The sequence below is a fragment of the Lipotes vexillifer genome, unplaced genomic scaffold, assembly GCF_000442215.2.
Source record: "Lipotes vexillifer unplaced genomic scaffold, Lipotes_vexillifer_v1.1 scaffold777, whole genome shotgun sequence".
Classification (NCBI taxonomy): Eukaryota; Metazoa; Chordata; class Mammalia; order Artiodactyla; family Lipotidae; genus Lipotes; species Lipotes vexillifer.
Window position 1 is genome coordinate 4,184,066 of NW_006784423.1, and position 18,906 is coordinate 4,202,971.

The 18,906-nt window shown below is 46.4% G+C and overlaps 1 protein-coding gene across 1 annotated transcript in view; it reads right to left on the minus strand.

Annotated features, from left to right (window-relative positions):
• Positions 1-18,642, minus strand: part of SLC9A4 (solute carrier family 9 member A4) — a 60,424-nt gene extending 41,782 nt beyond the window's left edge. The window contains 2 exon segments of the mRNA XM_007456841.1: positions 12,345-12,808; positions 17,938-18,642. Of these exon segments, the coding sequence (XP_007456903.1) occupies positions 12,345-12,808; positions 17,938-18,193 (720 nt within the window). The 5' untranslated portion in view covers positions 18,194-18,642.
• Positions 18,643-18,906: the final 264 nt, after the last annotated feature.

Sequence of the window (18,906 nt, forward strand, 5' to 3'; positions counted from 1 at the left end):
TTTGAACCCGTGCCCCTGCATTGGCAGGCGGATTCTAAACCACTGTGCCACCAGGGAAGTCCCCATTGTCTTTACATAGAACCTAAATTATCCATTCCATTTGAAACAAAAGATGTTCAAGAAATTTTGCTTCCAAACGTCTTGATTTGCTACTTTAATTCTTAGGAGAGAAAACATATAGTGTGGATGGTCTGGTTCTGCGGTTGGGCGTTGGTTCAAAATGAAATGTAGCGCCTTGTTTTCAAAAATGAAATATCTCAAAAGGGAAACAGCAGAGCACTGAACAAAGCATGGGCCCTTCTAAGCGCGGCCCCGTGTGTCTGCAGGCGTGGCTGTCCGTGGGCTGCCTGGGTCTGGATTCCAGGTGGCTCTGTGCTCCGAAGCAAGTTATACTCTCTTAGCCTCGGTTTTTGGTCTTGCCCGTGTGCCCTTTACACACGCCTTCCCTCACACTTATCTGGTTGGTGTGAGCAAAAATGTGAAAGTGCTTCGTGAATTTTAAAACATAGTATGAAACTGTGTCTTGTGATTTCATTATTATTTTTAAGTTGTGGGATCGTGCATCGGGCTGGGAATGGACAAGAGTGTGACAGTCGTATCCACGCTGTTTCCTTCTCTGACCTTAGAGTGGTGCCTTGATGTTCCTCTCAGTCTCCCTGGGCTCCAGGTCACATGACTGCGACATCCTATTTTTCTGCGAAACAGAAGGGACAACCCACCTTCTGTCCATTGTCTTAGCGCTCTTTTCCCACGAGCCACTGGTCACCAAGAATTTATCGTACAGAACTGACTGTGCGCCTGGGAATATAAAATAACAAAGTCCCCGTGAGCCACTTTTCTGAGCCCTGATAGCATAAACATAAACACTCCGGCTAGCCTGCATGATGTCAGAATGTAACAGGGAAGAGCCAGATCTTGACTACACGTTGGATCTGTCTCTTCTATAGCATGGAGAGGGGGAGGAGACGAGGAAGTAAAGTAAAAAGGCCATAAGATTTGCAAATATGCCCTGGAATGGCCAGCCTCGGGGAGGGGATGTGTTCATTTCTTCTTTCTTGCAGCTATTCCCAGGTGGACAGGGTCCGGATGCTTTCCTGAACAAAGGCACTTTGGTTTAACCTTCAGGCAGAGGGGCAGGGTTCCCTGAGGAAGGCCATTGCGTATAGACAGTATCCTTTTAGTGAACAAAGGCAGCAGAAAGCAAAGGTTAAAGTGAAAGAAACAGAGCCGACATGTAGTCAGATGTGGCCCTTCTCTGTTACAGAAAGCAGTTTCTGAGAAAAAGTACTGCTCAGTAATCTTTTTTCATGAATGAATGAAGGACGAATGAATAAATGAAAGATTCAAACTCAAGCGAACTCTGTCTCAATCAAACAGGACTAAACTTTGAAATAAAGTAGTTGGATTTCGTGAGCTCTCCGTTTTCTCCCGTGCTGCTAGTATAATGCTCACTTACGTGATCCCAGGTGAGTAGGAGGGAACTGGGGCAAACCACAGCCTGGGGACAGAACCAACGGCTCCGTCTCTGACCCATCACCTGGATGTGATGTGACAGAGCCCGCAGCAGGACAGGTTCTGCCAGAGACCGTTCGTTTTACATAATCATTGAGGAGGCCACGGGGGAACAGACTAGCTGCTCACCACCTCTTCCAAACGGCCAGCTCGTGGCACCGCTCACATGACCCTGAGCAGATTTTTTCCACACCAAAGCCCGACACGCCTGACACACCCTTGAGGACGCATGCAGGCGTGTTCTTTGGGGCGAGAGAGTCTCTTGAAAACCACTGAACTAGGAAACTCTCTTGGCTGTCTGGAGTCCCCAGCTTAGAGTTTGCTTTTCTCCCGAGAAGTGTTTCTTTTCCAAATCCATTTCCACAGCTGCTCAACCCTACCTCCTGACAAAGGAAGGACAGCTTGGTAACCGGCGAGGATCCATTCTTCTTTTTGCCCTTGTGAACTGGAGTTAGTTCTAACCACCCACCAGGGGCTCACAGCGCGGGCTGCTCTGTACCCCTCAGACTTCAATTAGTCTGTTTCTTCAACCAGAAGACAACGAACCAAACCAGTGTTTCTGAAACAGATTTGAGGAATTCCAATGACCTACGGTTGAAGAGTCCCTCTGCGACCCTGCACTGCCTGAGCGCATCTCTGAATTATTTATACGGGCCAAAGGAGCAGATCTTTCAGGCTTCTGGTTAATAGGAGCCTGCAGCTGAAACCCCAGGCACGGTGAGGTAAAGGTGTCTCCCAGCTGGGAAAGCTTAGGAGTCAAATCTGGCTTCTCTGTTGGTGAACATCTGGCCCCCCAAACATCCTTGTTTGCTGGGGCCAACCCTGGGCTGCACTCTGCCCTTCATTTCTCCCAGCCCCTCCCACTGCCCAACCTGGTCCAAGCGCCAACCCAAGCTATTGTGTGTGTTGCATCACACACACCCCCGCGGGCTCCACGGCCATTACCGTAACTGATGACCAATGGCAGCTGTGATCTGAGGGGAAGCTCACCAGGCAGACCTCCAGAGGCTTTGATGAGAGTCGGGCCAGAAGGAAGATGCCTGGGCCCTGGGCCGGGTGGGTGCTTCCCTGTTGGTGCGAGGAGGGTGGTGCGCCTAGTGTCCATCTGGGGTTGAGGGCTGATCCCCATTTCCAGGCCGACAGACACCAACCAGATGGTCCATCTTGCGTGGAACCTCCCCTCGAACCCGGGAAGGGCAACAGGACTCTGATTCCTCACCTACCAGGTGCCGGCGTCTGTGTGTCTGATTTCACAGCCTCCACCAAAACACCCTCTGGGGTCAGACTAAACATTCCCATTTTACACATGAGGAAGCGGAGGCACAAAAGGATGGAGTCATTTGCTCAAGACCACACTTGTTGGGTTCACGCCTCCCTTGTATACACCCACATTCTTGGCCAGAGGAAACTGTCTGCTTGTAAAGGTATCTGCAGCCTCTCTCCTCCTTTCCTAGGAACCTGCAAAAATTGAAGGTAAATAAGGAGATAAAAAGAGGCCAAGAAAAACATTGCCTGACACTCCCCCAGAGAGAGTCTGTTCAGGTCTGTGTGCAGCACTTCTCGCGGAAAAGCTGAGACCGCCAAGTCCAGACAGATGGGGCATCGCTGAGGCTGTAAGGAAGGCTCTGTGGCTCTCAGGCACTCATGGAGGTGGACTTCTATAAATAACACACCGACCCTGACACAGGTTCCAACGTGTGTGCTTCTTTCTCGCACCATCAAGCAATTAACTCAATTTGACACCATCTACTTGGAGACGGGGTCGGATCCCACAGGTTGAGGGCTCAGCCCCACAGGACAGCCTCTCCCCCTGCTTCAGATGCCCATCGCAGGTCCAGGCTGTCACCTGGGCTGCTAACCCACCGGCCATAGTTGAGAGGTTCCAACAACCCCACCCTGGGTTCGATTAATTTGCTGGAATGGCTCACAGAACTCAGAGAAACATTTTACTCACTAGATGACTGGTTTAGTACAAAAGGATCAAATGATATCGCTTATATGTGGAATCTAGGAAAAAGGGTACCAATGAACTTATCTACAAAACAGTAGAGTTACAGAGATGTAGAAAACAAATTTATGGTTACCAGGAGTTAAGGGGCGGAAGGATAAATTGGGAGATTGGGATTGACATGCACACTCCTGTATATAAAATAGACAACTAATAAGGACCCCCTGTATAGCACAGGGAACTCTACTCAGTACTCTGTAATAACCTATCTGTACGAGTATAACTGATTCACTTTGCTGTACACCTGAAACTAACACAACACTGTAAATCAACTATACTCCAATAAAACATTTTTTTTTTTTAATTAAGAAAATAAAAAAGGAACGGCCAGGTGGGAGAGATGCTTAGGACAAGTTCTGGGCCAAGGGCAAGTTCTGGGGCAGCGGTGAGGCGCTTCCATGCCCTCTCCAGGAGCTCCTCCCTCCCCGAATCTCCACCGACCTGGAAATTCTCCAAACCCAATCCCCTAGAGTTTTTATGGAGGCCTCATTCCTTGAGGTTGGTTGATTAAATCACTGGCCATGGGTCACTGAATTCAATCTCCAGCTCCTTTCCTGGAGGCGGGGATTGCAGGTGGTTTAGGGAGGGAGACTGAAAGCTCCAACCCCCTACTCACAAAGTCCATTCCACTGGCAACCAGCCCCCTTCCTTAGGTTACTTGGGGGCTTTCCAAAATTCGCCTCATTAGCATAACAAAAGGCAGCTCTCTTCACTTAGGAAATTTCAAGGGTTTTAATGAGCTCTGTGCCCTGAATGGGGACAAAGCCCAAATATATATTTCTTCTTATAAATCATAATATTAGAAACACTTTGTACTGAACCCTGTGCCAGGCACTGTTTTAAATGCTTACCTGTATCAACTCACTTTAACCCTCAAACAACCTGATCTCCAGTTTACAGAAAGGAAACTGAGGCCCAGAGAGGTTAAGTCACTCATCTGAAGTCACACAGCTTACTAGTACAGGAGCCCGGACTAGAACCAAGGCATTTGGCCTCACTGTCCATGTTCTTGGGCACAATTTACTGCCTCTTGAATGGGATGTTCCTGGAGCTAGAACTTCTTTGAGGTAGGAAAATATAAACCAGGGAGAATCCTGGAGGAAAATTCACCCTCAAATGAATGTTTTTAAAAATCTTTCCCGGATTAGACGCGGCTTCCTCTGGCAAGCTGTTCCGTGCCATCTAGCTTGGTTTGAACTCGCCATGGCATCCTCACACCGGCAGGGTCCATGACTGTCCCCCACCACTGAGTGATGGGCAGAGGCGCTCAGCTCATCTTTGCGCGCACAGTGCCCAGGACAGCGTCCACAGACAGGGCTCCACGAAGGTGCAGCAAGGAAGGACACTGAGACTCTTCTCTCCCTGTGTGCTTACCTGTGGTTGCATCCCACCTCGAGCCTTTAGTCTCAGGGAGCAATTCCTAAGTTCCATGATGGGAGCTGGTCAGAGGGAGAGCCCCCTGGTTTGCTGGCAGCTTCCCTGACAAATCCCAATTCAAGCGGAGTGTCACTCTTGGGAGTCAGAGGAGGAGGGCTGCGGTCACAGCACAGCCTGGGCACAGCCTTTCCTTGGCAGCATCAGCATCCGTGATGCTCAGAGCTCCCTGCTGGGTCCTACGATGATGGCGGGAGGCCTTAGGAGAAAAACCATGAGGGTCGACAAGGAACTAGTCAGCAAAGCTGGGCTGATAAAGGGATGCAAAGAGGAGATGAGAAGAGGTCAAAGGAATTCTAGAATAAGGGATCAGGAAATTCAGGCTCTAATGCCAGCAATAAGAATGCATAATAAATAGAGGGGCAAATTGAATGAAAGGTAGAAGGTCGACGCTAAGAAACTGTTGTTACTGATTGTGGGCTGGGAAAAGCAGTGGGACTATATCTTTTGGATACTGAGCCGCATAGAATAAATATTCAATAAATGACTTCCCTGACAGTCTGTGTGTTTATAATAAAAATAACAATGAAGAAACGTAAGCACCTGGAGATCTGGTAATTCACCTGAGAGGCTCAAAGGACCAAGAAGGTCCAGTACAGACATGTGGGCACAGACCTGCCAACTGAAAATTGTTGCTCGCCGGCGGGTTCTACAAGGATGAAACCAACGGCCTCTGCAGTCTCTGACCTCAAACACCCCCTGAAAGGAGTTCAGGCAGAGATCAGGAATGAGGCTCTCTGTGTCCCAGGTAGATAGTTTCAGGAGAAGATTTTATGAACCCAATTTCTTGCATCTTCTCATATCTAGAAAAGCACTAAAATCATTAACGGTGACATCTGCTCTTCGTGACTAGCGGCAACCTTCTGCCACAGTGTGTGCTTTGACTCCACGAACCCGTTCACCAATATCACATATGTAAGACCTCCCCTCTGACCTCTTTGGAGCAGTTCGTCCAAGCTCTCTGAGAGGCTATCTCCCAGGCTATGGTCCACATTTTGCCCCAAACAACTTAACTCATGACTTGCACGTTGTGCAATTTTTTTCAGTTGATAGACATCTAGGGACAGGGGGGTCCTCTGCTCTTAAGCACTGTATACTGCTCCTTCACAAAATGGGGACAGCAATCCTTGCCACAGTAGGTTGTTATAAAGCTCTAAGAAGAAAAAGCAGATAAAATGCCTGCCAGTGTGACTAGCCCAAGGGTCCTGCTCAGAAACCATATTGCAGCTCCCTCTACCACTCTCTCGTCCGCCTTATGCCTAGAGAGTGGACTACAGTGGCAGCAAGATGCGAAATGAAGACATCACCAGACGAAGGAGGAAAAGAAAGTGGTGGGGGGAGAGGGAGGGGTGAAGAACCAGCATGAAGGAGTTATAGGAGCAGAGATGCTCTGGAGCCAGGCCGCCTGGGTTCCAACCTCAGGGGGGGATGCTGGCACCTCCCAGGTGAGGTGGAGGACGGGACATGGGGCAAAAAAGATGATAGAAACCGTGGTGGCATCACCATGCTGCTTATTCAGCAAATTGATGCAGGAAAACCAGGGAGGAATACAAATATAAGAATGATCTGCCTACAATACATTAAGCAGTGCCGTGTTTAAAACCAAATGCTTGGGCTCCCCTGGTGGCGCAGTGGTTGGGGGTCCGCCTGCTGATGCAGGGAACACGGGTTCGTGCCCCGGTCCGGGAAGATCCCACATGCCACGGAGCAGCTGAGCCCGTGAGCCATGGCCGCTGAGCCTACGCGTCCGGAGCCTGTGCTCCGCAACGGGAGAGGCCACAGCAGTGAGAGGCCCGCGTACTGCAAAACAACCCCCAAAACCAAAAACCAAATGCTTGTTAAGAGGGAGCCAACCACCATGCATGTCCCTGAGTTGGTGTGACAAAAAATAATAGCCAGCATGCCTGGAGTTGTCACTGCATGCTGAACACTCCCTACACTAACAGCTTAATGGGAATTTTCCAGTGACCCTATGAGCTAAGTAATACCATCACCCCAATTTTACAGAGATTAGGCACAGAGATGACCAGAATCTTGCCCGGAGCCACATACTGGACTTGGCCAAACAAGCCAGTTCTGTTTTGGAGAAAGCACTGGATTTCCTACCAACTGGACATGAGCCCAGTCTCCTCAGAGGTAACAGATTGGTTCTCTCCTGTTCCTCTCAGCTCCATGAGTTGAAAATTCAAAAGGTAAGAATAAAAGAAAAGAGATTGAAGAGACAGACCTGGGCACCCATGTCCGCTCGTCATGGCCAGGCAGGATGCCCTTGTGAAATTTATTGTACTCCCTTTGCCTTAGTTTCTTCATCTGTGGAATGTGACTATTAATTCAGCCTCACAGTAAAATCTAAGGATTTAATAAAATAATAAATGTACAAGTGACCCCATACAGGGCCTGGGTATAGTGGCTGCATCTCTCTTACTGCTATGATGCTGGCCATGAGATTTCAACTGGGGATACTAGTTATGATTTGAAAGCTCCTGGGGTTTTGTCTCTTCTCCCTTTGCCCACCATTAAGGAAGTTCTCATGATTGGAGTCCTAACCTAAAATATTCAGCGAGAGGGAGAAATAAGTGGACAAGAGACCTGGAGGGTCAGGTTCATTGCTCTTTCGATGGCTGCATCTCCTCTGGAGCATCTCCTCTTTAGTGAGAGGCAGCTCTTTTCGTGGGATAAGGATCTGCAAAGTTGTCACATGTAACCCACTAATCACAGGTCTCTCTCTGGATGACTCAGACTTTCTGCTGAAAGAGCCCACTTGGGAAGGCTCCCTCCTCAATGAAAGGGTGAGTCCGAGGCCCTTGGCTCAAAAGACAACTGCACTGCATTAAATACCAGTTGCTCTCAAACTGCTTTCTAAATCCGGCCCCGAGCTTCTCCAGTTTCACGCAGGGACGCAGAAGTGCCCCAGCACACACTTAATATCACTGGTGCTGTGGGTGACCCCAGGGTGACCCCGAGTGACGTGTGGGCACCTCCATCCCCACCCCGGAGCCAGCACCGCAGCAGCTTCACCACGTGGAGGTCACAGCAGTGCCCTCAAGCAGATACTCTGGTCAGCTGAGAGTCACAATTTTATTGGGAAATGATCATTTCAAAAAGAAAGTCCAAGTGGAAACAATTAAACTTTGGGAAAGTCAAACAAATGCAGTTAGTGAAGAAACCCCAGGCCGTGATTGGCTCTAGATGTAAAGTCTAGAGAAAACTCAGGCTGAAGTGAGTCTCAAGCTCGGAGGCAGCACCGCAGAGGGAACAGAGCCACGTGTTTTCGTGGGTCGTTAACAAAGTCTATGTCTCGGCAACAACGTTTGTAGGCTGTATCAAGAAAGAGCTTTTTGGTCTGTGAAAATTAAGTGAGGTGATAGCGTCATTGCTAAATTTCTCTAACCATTTAGGAAGGGAAAGTTGGATAATTATCTCAGAATGGGCTGCCAGGAGGTGGCCTTGATGTTGACACAGATGAGCACCCTCAAGGGCATTGCTTTCGTGGGGTTACAGTCAGCAAGGGACCCCAAAGAACTTGGATATGAGTAAAGTGAGATGCTCTCTGGATAAACTGTGAAACGGAGGCGTCGTGGCTCGGAGCGGTGCCTTAGGAGGCGGAATATTGGTTCCCAGCCAAGGGGACTTATTCCACTGTAACAAAACCCAAAGGACGAAAGCACCTGAAGAAAGGATGGGTGGAGACAAATCTAGCCCAGACCTTTCCCAGACGTAGCGTCGTTTTAGATCAAGATACATCAGCTCTCGCCACCTAAGGGCCATGCACAAGTAGTTCCCAAACATCAGCCATCCTCTGAGGTGCTGGTTAAAAATACGCATTCCCAGGCTCTGTTCCCAGAGAGTCATTGCTCTTTGGCCATCTGAGTGCTCACCAAGCCCACCTGGGGGATTCTGAGGCAGGTGGCTTGAGGGCCACACACTGAGAAATGAGATACGTAAATGGGATGACAGGCTGGAGTCCAGGCTCCCCTGGCAACCGGCAGACAACTTGGCTTTCTGAGATGCTCGCCCAGCAGGGAAGAACAGGCAGGTCTGATGAGTCTAGTATCTCGCTCAATAGTTAGAGATTCTCATCATGAATAAATAACCGGGCCTCTGACTTCAAGTGTGGGTCTCCTCAACGTGGTGAATCCACCCCGGATATCGTGGATTATTTTCAAATGCTTTTTCCCCCAGTACTATCCATTTTGGCATAAAGTCCTCATGATAAAATATTGTGTGCCACGATGAACAACAAGGTCCTACTATTGATATATAGCACAGGGAATGATATTCAATATCCTGGGATAAACCATAACTGAAAAGAATTTTGAAAACAATGTATATATGTGTATCACTGGGTCACTCTGCTGCACAACAGAAATGAACACAACGTAAATCAATAAAATAAATAAATTAAAATTTAAAAAAGAAAAAATAAAGAAAATTATGAATAACAACACGAAAAAAATTGTGTGCCAGGTGAATTAAATAATTAATTGTAAAAGGGAGAACAATTAAAAAACAAAACAAAACGTGTGTGCATGTTCTTCGGTTAGGCACAGTCTCGGAAAGCAAAATGTGAAACCCAGGGCAATAAAAGAATGTTAGTCGGTTTGACTACATACCTATTTTAAACTTTTACAGATAGAAGATACATGATTTAAAAAAATTTAAGTGACAGAATGGGAGAAAATATTTGCTTTTTATGTAACATTCAAGTTTAGATCATTTAAAGTTTATCTAAAGCTTAAAGTTCTACAAATCAATTAAAAAAGAAAAGAAACAGCAATCGGTCTCAAAGAAAAATTGACAAGAAGCGATATTTGCATATAATAATTGGGACATACTGATAAAAAATTACTCATTGTTTATAGGAAATTCAAATTTAACTGGTAACCTGTATTTTTTTTTAAGTCTGGCAACCCTGAAAGGACGTGAACTTCCAGTTCATAGCGTAAGAAACACTAATGACCCACAATCTTTGAAAAGATGCTTAATATCATCATGCAGATTATAGCAAACATGTGTCATCCTTCTTTGCTTATTAGATGGGAAAACATTAAGAAAGCAATGCCCCTTGTTGACAATGATACAAGGAAATATGCACTTAATACACCGTGTGTAGAAATGCAAGCCCATAAAGATTTCTGGAAAATCTTGGCAGCTGTATACATAAAAACTAAAATTAAGGTTTAATATATTTGGTAAAATGAGAAGAGTCCTGAATGGCTCTACTGCAAGTTCCCCTTGCAATCTGACCCCACGGTAAGGGGCCCCAACCCAATAACCCTCCTTATCAAGGGACCAGGCACAGTACTCGTATATCCATGTGTACTGGGGATCACTTCCCTGACAGCCTGTGGAATTACTCAGAAGACTTTGTTGGGCTTCCCTGGTGGTGCAGTGGTTAAGAATCCGCCTGCCAATGCAGGGGACACAGGTTTGAGCCCTGGTCTGGGAAGATTCCACATGCCGTGGAGCAACTTAGCACGTGTGCCACAACTACTGAGCCTGCGCTCTAGAGCCCGCAGGCTACAACTACTGAGCCCGCGCTCTAGAGCCCGCAGGCTACAACTACTGAGCCCGCGTGCCACAACTACTGAGGCCCACGTGCCTAGAGCCCGTGCTCTGCAACAAGAGAAGCCACCCCAATGAGAAGCCCGTGCACTGCGACGAAGACTCAATGCAGCCAAAAAAAAAAAGACTTTGAAAAAGAATAGATACATATATATACATAACTGAATCATTTTGCTGTACATCTGAAACTAATACAACATTGTTAATCAACTACGTTCCAATATAAAATAAACATTTACAAAACAAGAGAGCAGGAGACCTCGTCTCATTCATCATCATTGCCACCCAAACAGTTAGCACTGTGCCCAGAACACAATAGGTACCAAATGAAAGTTTGTTAAATAAAAAGCAAATAAGTCAATCACATCACCCCCTAGGAACCAGGAGGTACCCCATCCTTCTGCTAGTTCCTCCCACAGTCCCTGATAGCTCACTGTGTTCCCCAGTGCAGCACCCATGTGGCCCGGCATGGTGTGCGGTGGCCTCCTACCCCGGGCTGTGAGTATAGGTGACGAACACACTTGTCATTAGTCTCATCTGTTTAGTGTTGGTGTCACTCCATAACCTTCTGGTGGGAATCCCTCCTTCATCATTTGAATGAAGAGAAGGCGATGATAGCAGCATCTCACAAATTTTTAAGTATACCTACTTTTTAACCCCAAAATTTCACTTCCAAGAATATATCCTATGGAAAGCATCACAAGTACGAATAGAGATGCATGCAGAAACGAGAATACTTACCGCAACACTGTTTTTTAAAGTGAAAAGTTGACAACCACCTGAATATTCACCCATCAAGAACCGGTTAAATAAACCTTTATAAATGTAATCTATGAAGTACTCTGCAACAGTGGAAAAGACCTAGAAAGAAGTCCAGGATTTGTTACATCGAAGCAGCGCATATGATTCGATGCCACCCACTTTATGTAGAATGAGGTATCAATGCACCTATATCTGCGTACGTATATGCATGTGTCCGTGATAAAGATGGGGAGAGAAACGCAATCTGGATCTAAGGCGGAGGGAAGAGGGCCAGGCGGAGGCTTTTGTGCTTTATGCTGTATGATTCTGTACTGTTTAAGTCTTTTACACTGAAAATGCATTCTAGTATTACTTATGTGACGTGATATAAATGCAAGAATAAGAAAAGTACATCAAAATTTATATAAAATCACATAGACTAACTCCTGGTGAAGGTTGGCAGTAATGTAAGGAAACTGGGCAATGCGGCAGCCAGTCTGGAATAGTTCTAGCCAAAGTCATCTCTGGGCCTTAATGCTCTGTGCTGATCTGGCCTGTAAACGCTTCTCGGCCTCTCTCTGGAAGGACTCCTAAGCAAAGCTGCTCCGTCACATTCTCCGTGGGAGTCACGGAATTGAGACTGATACACAAGCCAATGCATTTGTGCAAATCCTCCGTCATCTCTCTCCCTACCCCTACCTCTTATTTAACTTCATCATCTAAAACAGAGCTCAAAAAGAAAGCATATAAAGGGAAGGAGCGAGAGAAAATAGCACAAGTACTGCTTGTCCTCGTGCGAAAACCCAGAAGAGCCTTAAACCCAGAAGAGCCTTTAAACCCAGAAGAGCCTTAAATCACTAACGAATCATACTTCCTCTCTCCTGCTTCTCCTTTAAAGAAGCCAGTGAATGGCAAGCAGCGTAGTGAGTAGGCGTGGGCACCGTGCAGATCCCAAGGGCAGTGGCCAGACCTGGGGCCACGCTGCCCTGGCCCATCTCTGTCCTGCTGAGGCCCAGGCCTGCCTGGCCTTCTCCACCCCCCAGGCCCCTTGTCTCCCTGGGGACGGTGGGGGGCCGCATCTCACCACGCTGATGCCGTCGTTGAGGAGCGCCTCCCCAAAGATCATCATGTACAGCTGCTGATTCACCCGTGCCTCTTCGAACACGGCCAGCACGGCCACGGGGTCCACGGCCGAGATCAGGCTCCCGAACAGCAGGTTCTGAAGCAGGTTGACGTCGCTCAGGCCAAAGGCCTGGACCTGGCAGATGAGGTAGAGCGAGAGGCCAATGCCGAAGGCATTGATCAGGGCCCCCAGCCCTGCCCACCACAGGATGGATCCGATGTTCTCGAAGAAGGGCCGGGTGGGCATGAAGTACCCGCCCTCCAGGACGATGGGCGGGAGGAGGTACAGGAAGTAGATGCTCGAATCCATGACCGGAGGCGATTTGTGGTGGGTGCCGAAGATGATGGCGCCCACCAGGGCCCCAACCAGGATGAGCAGGCAGCTCTCAGGCATGAGGCCCGGCAGCCGGTGGTAGAGGTGGAAGCCTGCGGAGAGCGGAGAACCACGTTTAGATGTTGGCAAATAACCCGGCTCTGGCCCCCAGGACACCAGGGGAGGGGTGTGCGAGAGGCCTTTCAAAGCCACGCAGATGGCGGCATCTCTGGGCCCAGCCTCAGCACCCATCTGTAGCAGGAGCTGCAAGTGTGGCTGCAGCTTGGTGTGAGGAAGTGCTTTCCATGCTCAGTGCAGGTTCCAGCATCTTCTCAGCCGGCCGTGCCCTCCTGTTTTCCCCATCCTGAGGGATCTGAGCGGTGGAACTCTTCTGCTCTCATGCAAAACCCACCTTTGAAGCTCCTGCAAGACTCTACCACAGTGACCTAAACCCCAGCTTCTTGCAAACTTACCTCACCTCACTTCCTTCTCCACCACAAACAAATGAATACAAATGAAAAGCCTTTACTTTCTTTCCTTTATTTAACCAATGACATTGCCACCCAGTCAGCCACTTGAGAGGAAATCAAGTCGCATTCTTATGGGGACCCCGTCACCATTGCCCCTTCGTGCAGTTGGCAACCTATTTCATCAGTTACGTCTCCCACTAGCTGCCCCGGAAGTCCGTCTCCTCCTGTCCACTCCTGCAACCACTGCCTTCACTGAGGATCACCCCACTTCTCATCCTACAGCAGGCCACCTGGGGCTCTCCCCGAGTCCGTATCCCACACAAACTGCACTGTCTTCATGCATCCTACCTTAGAGCCAAGCTCACACCTTTTCACCCTGAGTTCCTCCCTCTCCCTCCCCCTCCCAGTCTATTCCACATCCTGCTGCCAGATGACTATTCTACACCACGTTATCTGATCGTTCAATTCCCTACCTAAGACTGAAGGCACACAAAGTGTCTCATGGAATTTAAACTGAGAATATTTGTTAAGCATCCCTGTGACAAGAACAACCCACTGTAAGTCCTGGGAGGTGGAGGGACCAAACATGTTCTCTACAATTCCAGTTACTGATAAAATTTTAGAAATGTTCTTAACAAATAATAAGATAAAGCCAATATAATGTATAAGTATACAGAGAAGTGTATATTGAATATATCAACAAATATGACAAGAGATCCAGGCACAGCAGGCCACCTGGGGCTCTCCCCGAGTCCGTATCCCACACAAACTGCACTGTCTTCATGCATCCTACCTTAGAGCCAAGCTCGCGCCTTTTCATCCTGGAGGCCTCCTTTCTTGTCTTTACGTATTATTATCGTTGCCTGCATTGCCCTTCTCTCCACCTTATTTTGGTCCTCTGCTCAACCCTTGAGGCTAAGCTTTTCCCAATCTCTTCCCAAGGAGATAATATGTCCTCCTTTGAATTACTGCAACATTTTATCTGTACCTGTTCAACAATGATCCCTTTCTACCATTTTTGGTCCATGACTTTTCTCCCCTACTAATCTCTAAACTCCTCAAACTCAGGCAGGATGGCACACATCTTTATATCACCCCAAAGCGCTTAGCAAGATGTCTTGTCCATAACAGCATGTCTAACTGCTAAAAGAATCTTTCTTAAGTGTATAAATGAATGAATGAACAGGTCAGCTGTTCATCAGAGAAGCTCTTGCATGGGAAGAAGAAGTTGAACAGGTTTTGGAGAATGAGTGGGACTTACATTGTTGGACAACAGAGGGAAGGCATTTTAGGAGGCGAGAACTCCAGGAGAAAGAGGGGAGAGACAGGGATGGCCCAGGCAGATATTTTTGACGTTCACTGAGGAGATTCATCTGGCCAGAGCAAATTTTAATTGGGAAGAGTACTGATTTTTTAAAAAAATTTTTATTGGAGTATAGTTGCTTTACAATGTTGTGTTCGTTTCTGCTGTACACCAAAGTGAGTCAGCTATACGTATCCATATATCCCCTCTCTTTTGGATTTCCTTCCCATGTAGGTGAGCTCCCTGTGCTATACAGTAGGTTCTCATTAGTTATCTATTTTATACATAATAACAATAGTGTATATATATCAATCCCAATCTCCCAGTTCCTCCCACTACCCCCTTCTCCCTTGGTATCTGTACGTTTTTTTCTCTATGTCTGTGTCTCTATTCCTGTTTTGTAAATAAGATCATCTATACCAATTTTTTCAGATTCCACATATATGCATTAATATATGCTATTTGTTTTTCTCTTTCTGACTTACTTCACTCTGTATGACAGACTCTAGGTCCATCCACGTCTCTACAAATGACCCGATTTCATTCCTTTTTATGGCTGAGTAATATTCCATTGCACACATGTACCACATCTTCTTTATCCATTCCTCTGTTGATGGACATTTAGGTTGTTTCCATGTCCTGGCTACTGGAAGTGTACTGATTTTGACCAAGCAATGGACAGCCTGAAATTCAAGGCTAAGGGGGTAGGCTCCCTTCCATAGGTCTTGCGGCCATGGAATGTCTCCTTAGGAAGCTTTAGGTTCAGCCATCCAAAGAACACGTGGGTTTCCCTGACCACAGCTTTGAGCTTCTCCATCCACCATCAGCAGGCAGGTTAATACAATGGAGTATCAAGAGACATTATCCCAAACCACACAGCCCACTGGCTTCAAGACCAGCTTAAGGCCTCCTTCTAAAGTCCTGCTCTGTCCATTTCCTGATAACAGCTTCCTTCTCCTCTCTCCTCTTCCTTCTTCAGGTAGTGCTTATTTTAACCACACTTAACTCTTTAAATATGTAAAGTAGGCGGAAGAGCCCATAGTGTGATTTTCTCAGGCCCTGTGTCTCCCCAGTCTGGTCCTGCTTCCAGGGATCTAGTTTCCTGAAATGGATCCAATGTCACCTGCCTGAAGCCAGGTTGCATCTACACAGTGATAGCAGGAAGACAGTTTAACCTGTAAGCAGGGCCCTTTAAGGGAAATGCTACGTGAATTTCACATTTCAAATTCTCCCCTTCCATAATGGACAATAGAGTCAGTCACTTTGAGGTTTTAGTTCCCTGGCCTGAAACTTAAAAGGCCACAAATAACAAAGTCCAGCCTGAAAGTCAAAGATGGCCCTATCTATCAGAGCACCTATTAGGCAGTGCTAGATTCACCCACCCATCTTCCCCCTTGAGGCTGGGGACCACAATCATTCCTACACCTTGCCTGGGTGCTCAATAAATGTGTCTTTATAGAATGACAGAATAAAAGAACACTAGCGATTATTAATTATACTTTGATTCAAGATTTATAATATAGAATCTAAAAAAGCGATATGGTTTCCTTAAGTGTTCCAAGTTTTACGTCATTATTATTATTTTTTTGCCCCAGGTGAACAAGCTACCATGTATAAAGCTACAAGACCAGTACTTGGATCACAGTATATATTCAGTAAATTTGACCTTCTTTTCATGTACAATATAAAAATAATCTGAATTCTTAAAGTCCAGTAAATATGAAATTGTGCTTGAATAAGCGTGATCCAACTGATAACCTACTTCAGTTATTTTCTTTTTCTAAAGTATGTTGAGTTGCATCCACATGAAAATCAAGAACATTTAAACAGCAATTCTATGAACAATAGCGTCCTACAGGACTCTGAACTTGTAGGTGTAGTCTGGGCACACACAACACCTCTAAAGGACAATCTGTGTCTTATGCTAATATAAAACATATACTTTGCGCCTTGAGATGTTCACTGATATAGAATAGAAGCCTCCTTCCATTAGAAAATTCTTATTTGTACCAAAAAGAGATCTCAGAAATAATTTCACAGATGAACGAACTGAGATGAAGAAAGACAGAGCTAGTCAGTGGAATCAGCTAGTTTCCTGATTCCAGACTAACTTCACCCATTACTGTGAAAAGGAAGGGAGTGGGTGGGGTCAGAATCTCTGGCATTTTGACAAAGGAAAACTTAAGATCACATAAGACCAACTTGAACGTTCTCAGTATCCACGTGGTTGCATGGCAGGTGTTAGACCCCTAGCTCTGAACTGAGAATAGCATCCCTTTGGAAACCCATTTTTACTTGAGCCCTTCTCAGAAATAATGTGCAGCCCTCTGTGTCATTTAGTCATTTGATAAACTGCACAAGAGTTCTTCAAACTAAGAGTTTCATTCTCTCTTCACATCTTATGAGCTCAAAATGAACAGCAGTTATGATGGGCACCTAATGAATATGCCAGCACCCCCCAACATCAGGGAGTTAGATGAAAAGACAGAGCCCAGCATCCTGATGCCAAGGAGTTAACTGCCCGATTTCATGGCTCACCCCATATTTCACAGCTGCTCCAGAGGAAACATATAAACAAGCACTAACATGATTCATAGGGTCTATTTCAATGAGGCAATCTTATCTACTCAAATAACAAAGTTCATAACTAAAGCAAAGGAGACATTATGCTTGACAATTAAGATATTCGTGTTAGTTTCCCACTCTGGAATAAGCTGTTTCTAAGGAGACAAGGGGGTGAACTTGGAGATTAAATGGTCACAGAGTGGAAACCATCACTTTGGTTTGGGCACAAAGAACCCTGGTTAGAATTTCATCTATTAACTTGAATCCACTTTATGTCACAGAGGAAACCAGGGGTGCTTCACTGGTTCTATTCGACTCCGGTGTAAACAAAGATTTTACTGACAGATACCATCTCTATTCCACCATATCCCATCACTGAGTGATACGAGTTGCTTCTGGTTGCCTTGTTTCTTGCTTTCTGTCAATTTTCAAGGAGCACATGCCACTTTTAAAGAATAAACAATGCGCGTCGTTGATGAAGCCCGTGGTTCCATGGCCAAGAATGAAAGAAGCACATTTTACAGAAGAATCATTCTATGGTTCCTGAAATTTCCAATGGGCGTCCTTCCAAGCTCGACATACTTTACTCTGTATTTCTTAAAGCATAGAAGTCGAGATTTTTTTATGCCAAATAACGTCACATGGCTGTCACCCTGAAAGGACAGGAAATCAAAACAACCGAGAGCCCAAAAGTAGGCTCTTAAATTTCAGAACACAACCTGAAGTATTAAATGGCTTTTGACAAAAATCAGTTATGACTTTCCCGTGACTCAGGAATAGAATTTTTTATGTATCAGCACCAAGAGTTAAAATCCACTTAATTCACCATCTACAAGGCATTTTCCCACACCTTATCTCACGTGGAAACCAACTCCCAAAACCAGGTAGATGTTTGGGGCCTTACCTATTTTTGCAAGGGATGCTAGGAGTATCCAGAGGGTGACCTCGTAAGGAATTTGCACATAGTCATAATCCAGTGCAAAAACAGATACCGTCTCAGCTGGCTCAGAGCTGGCAGCAGCAAACCGAACATTAAGCTCATGCTGGGCAGAGGAATTTGTGGATTCATTCAAATCGGAAGATGCTCCACCACACTTGAGGGCCATTAGCAAGAACAACCAATTCCAAGGACCGAAAGGCGCAAGCATCTGAAAACCCATGCTGTGGGCTTCTCTTACTGTGTGTGTCTTTGTGTGCTGCACTTCTGAAGTGAGGAGGGTTTCCAGAGAGCGGCAGCATCTACCTGGGTCACAGGTGAAACACGCACAGTCCGTGGGTCATTCCCGGAAGAGTCCGAGCACGTCATTGAGTTCTGAGTATAGATCTTTTCAAATCACCTTTAAAGTATTTGTGTTCAGGCAACTCAGCCTCTGGCCCAGATGCATCTAGTCATTCAACAGACTTGAGAAAGCGCAGGGAACTACCTGTGCGACCTTCATCCGATCGTGATTTGAAGAGCAATTTATGAAGCAAAAATTCTTCATTCAAAGCTGTTTCCTCACCTCACTGCACACTGGTTTCGCTTTGTCAGTGAAAATTAAACAGGGCACCACGGTGCTCATTCCAGATGTCACTAGAGCCCTTCTAACCAGGAAGAGAATTCTTCCCTCTTTTCCAGATCCTAGGAAAGGAGCTACCTGTTCTGCACCCGGTCTTTCTCTCCTCCCACTGCTACCTCACTTGTTTTGAATGGCCGAGGCTGCAGGTAGCTCTTGAACTACACTTAATTATTTGCTCAGATTTGACTCTTGTAATGAAATGCTTTCCCTGAGTTCTCTGGCGGGGGTTACACTGCTGACACCTAGTGGGCGGCCACAATACTACACCTTGACCGGTTCAAGGATGAATGACCCTGTAATTCTCATCCAAACCA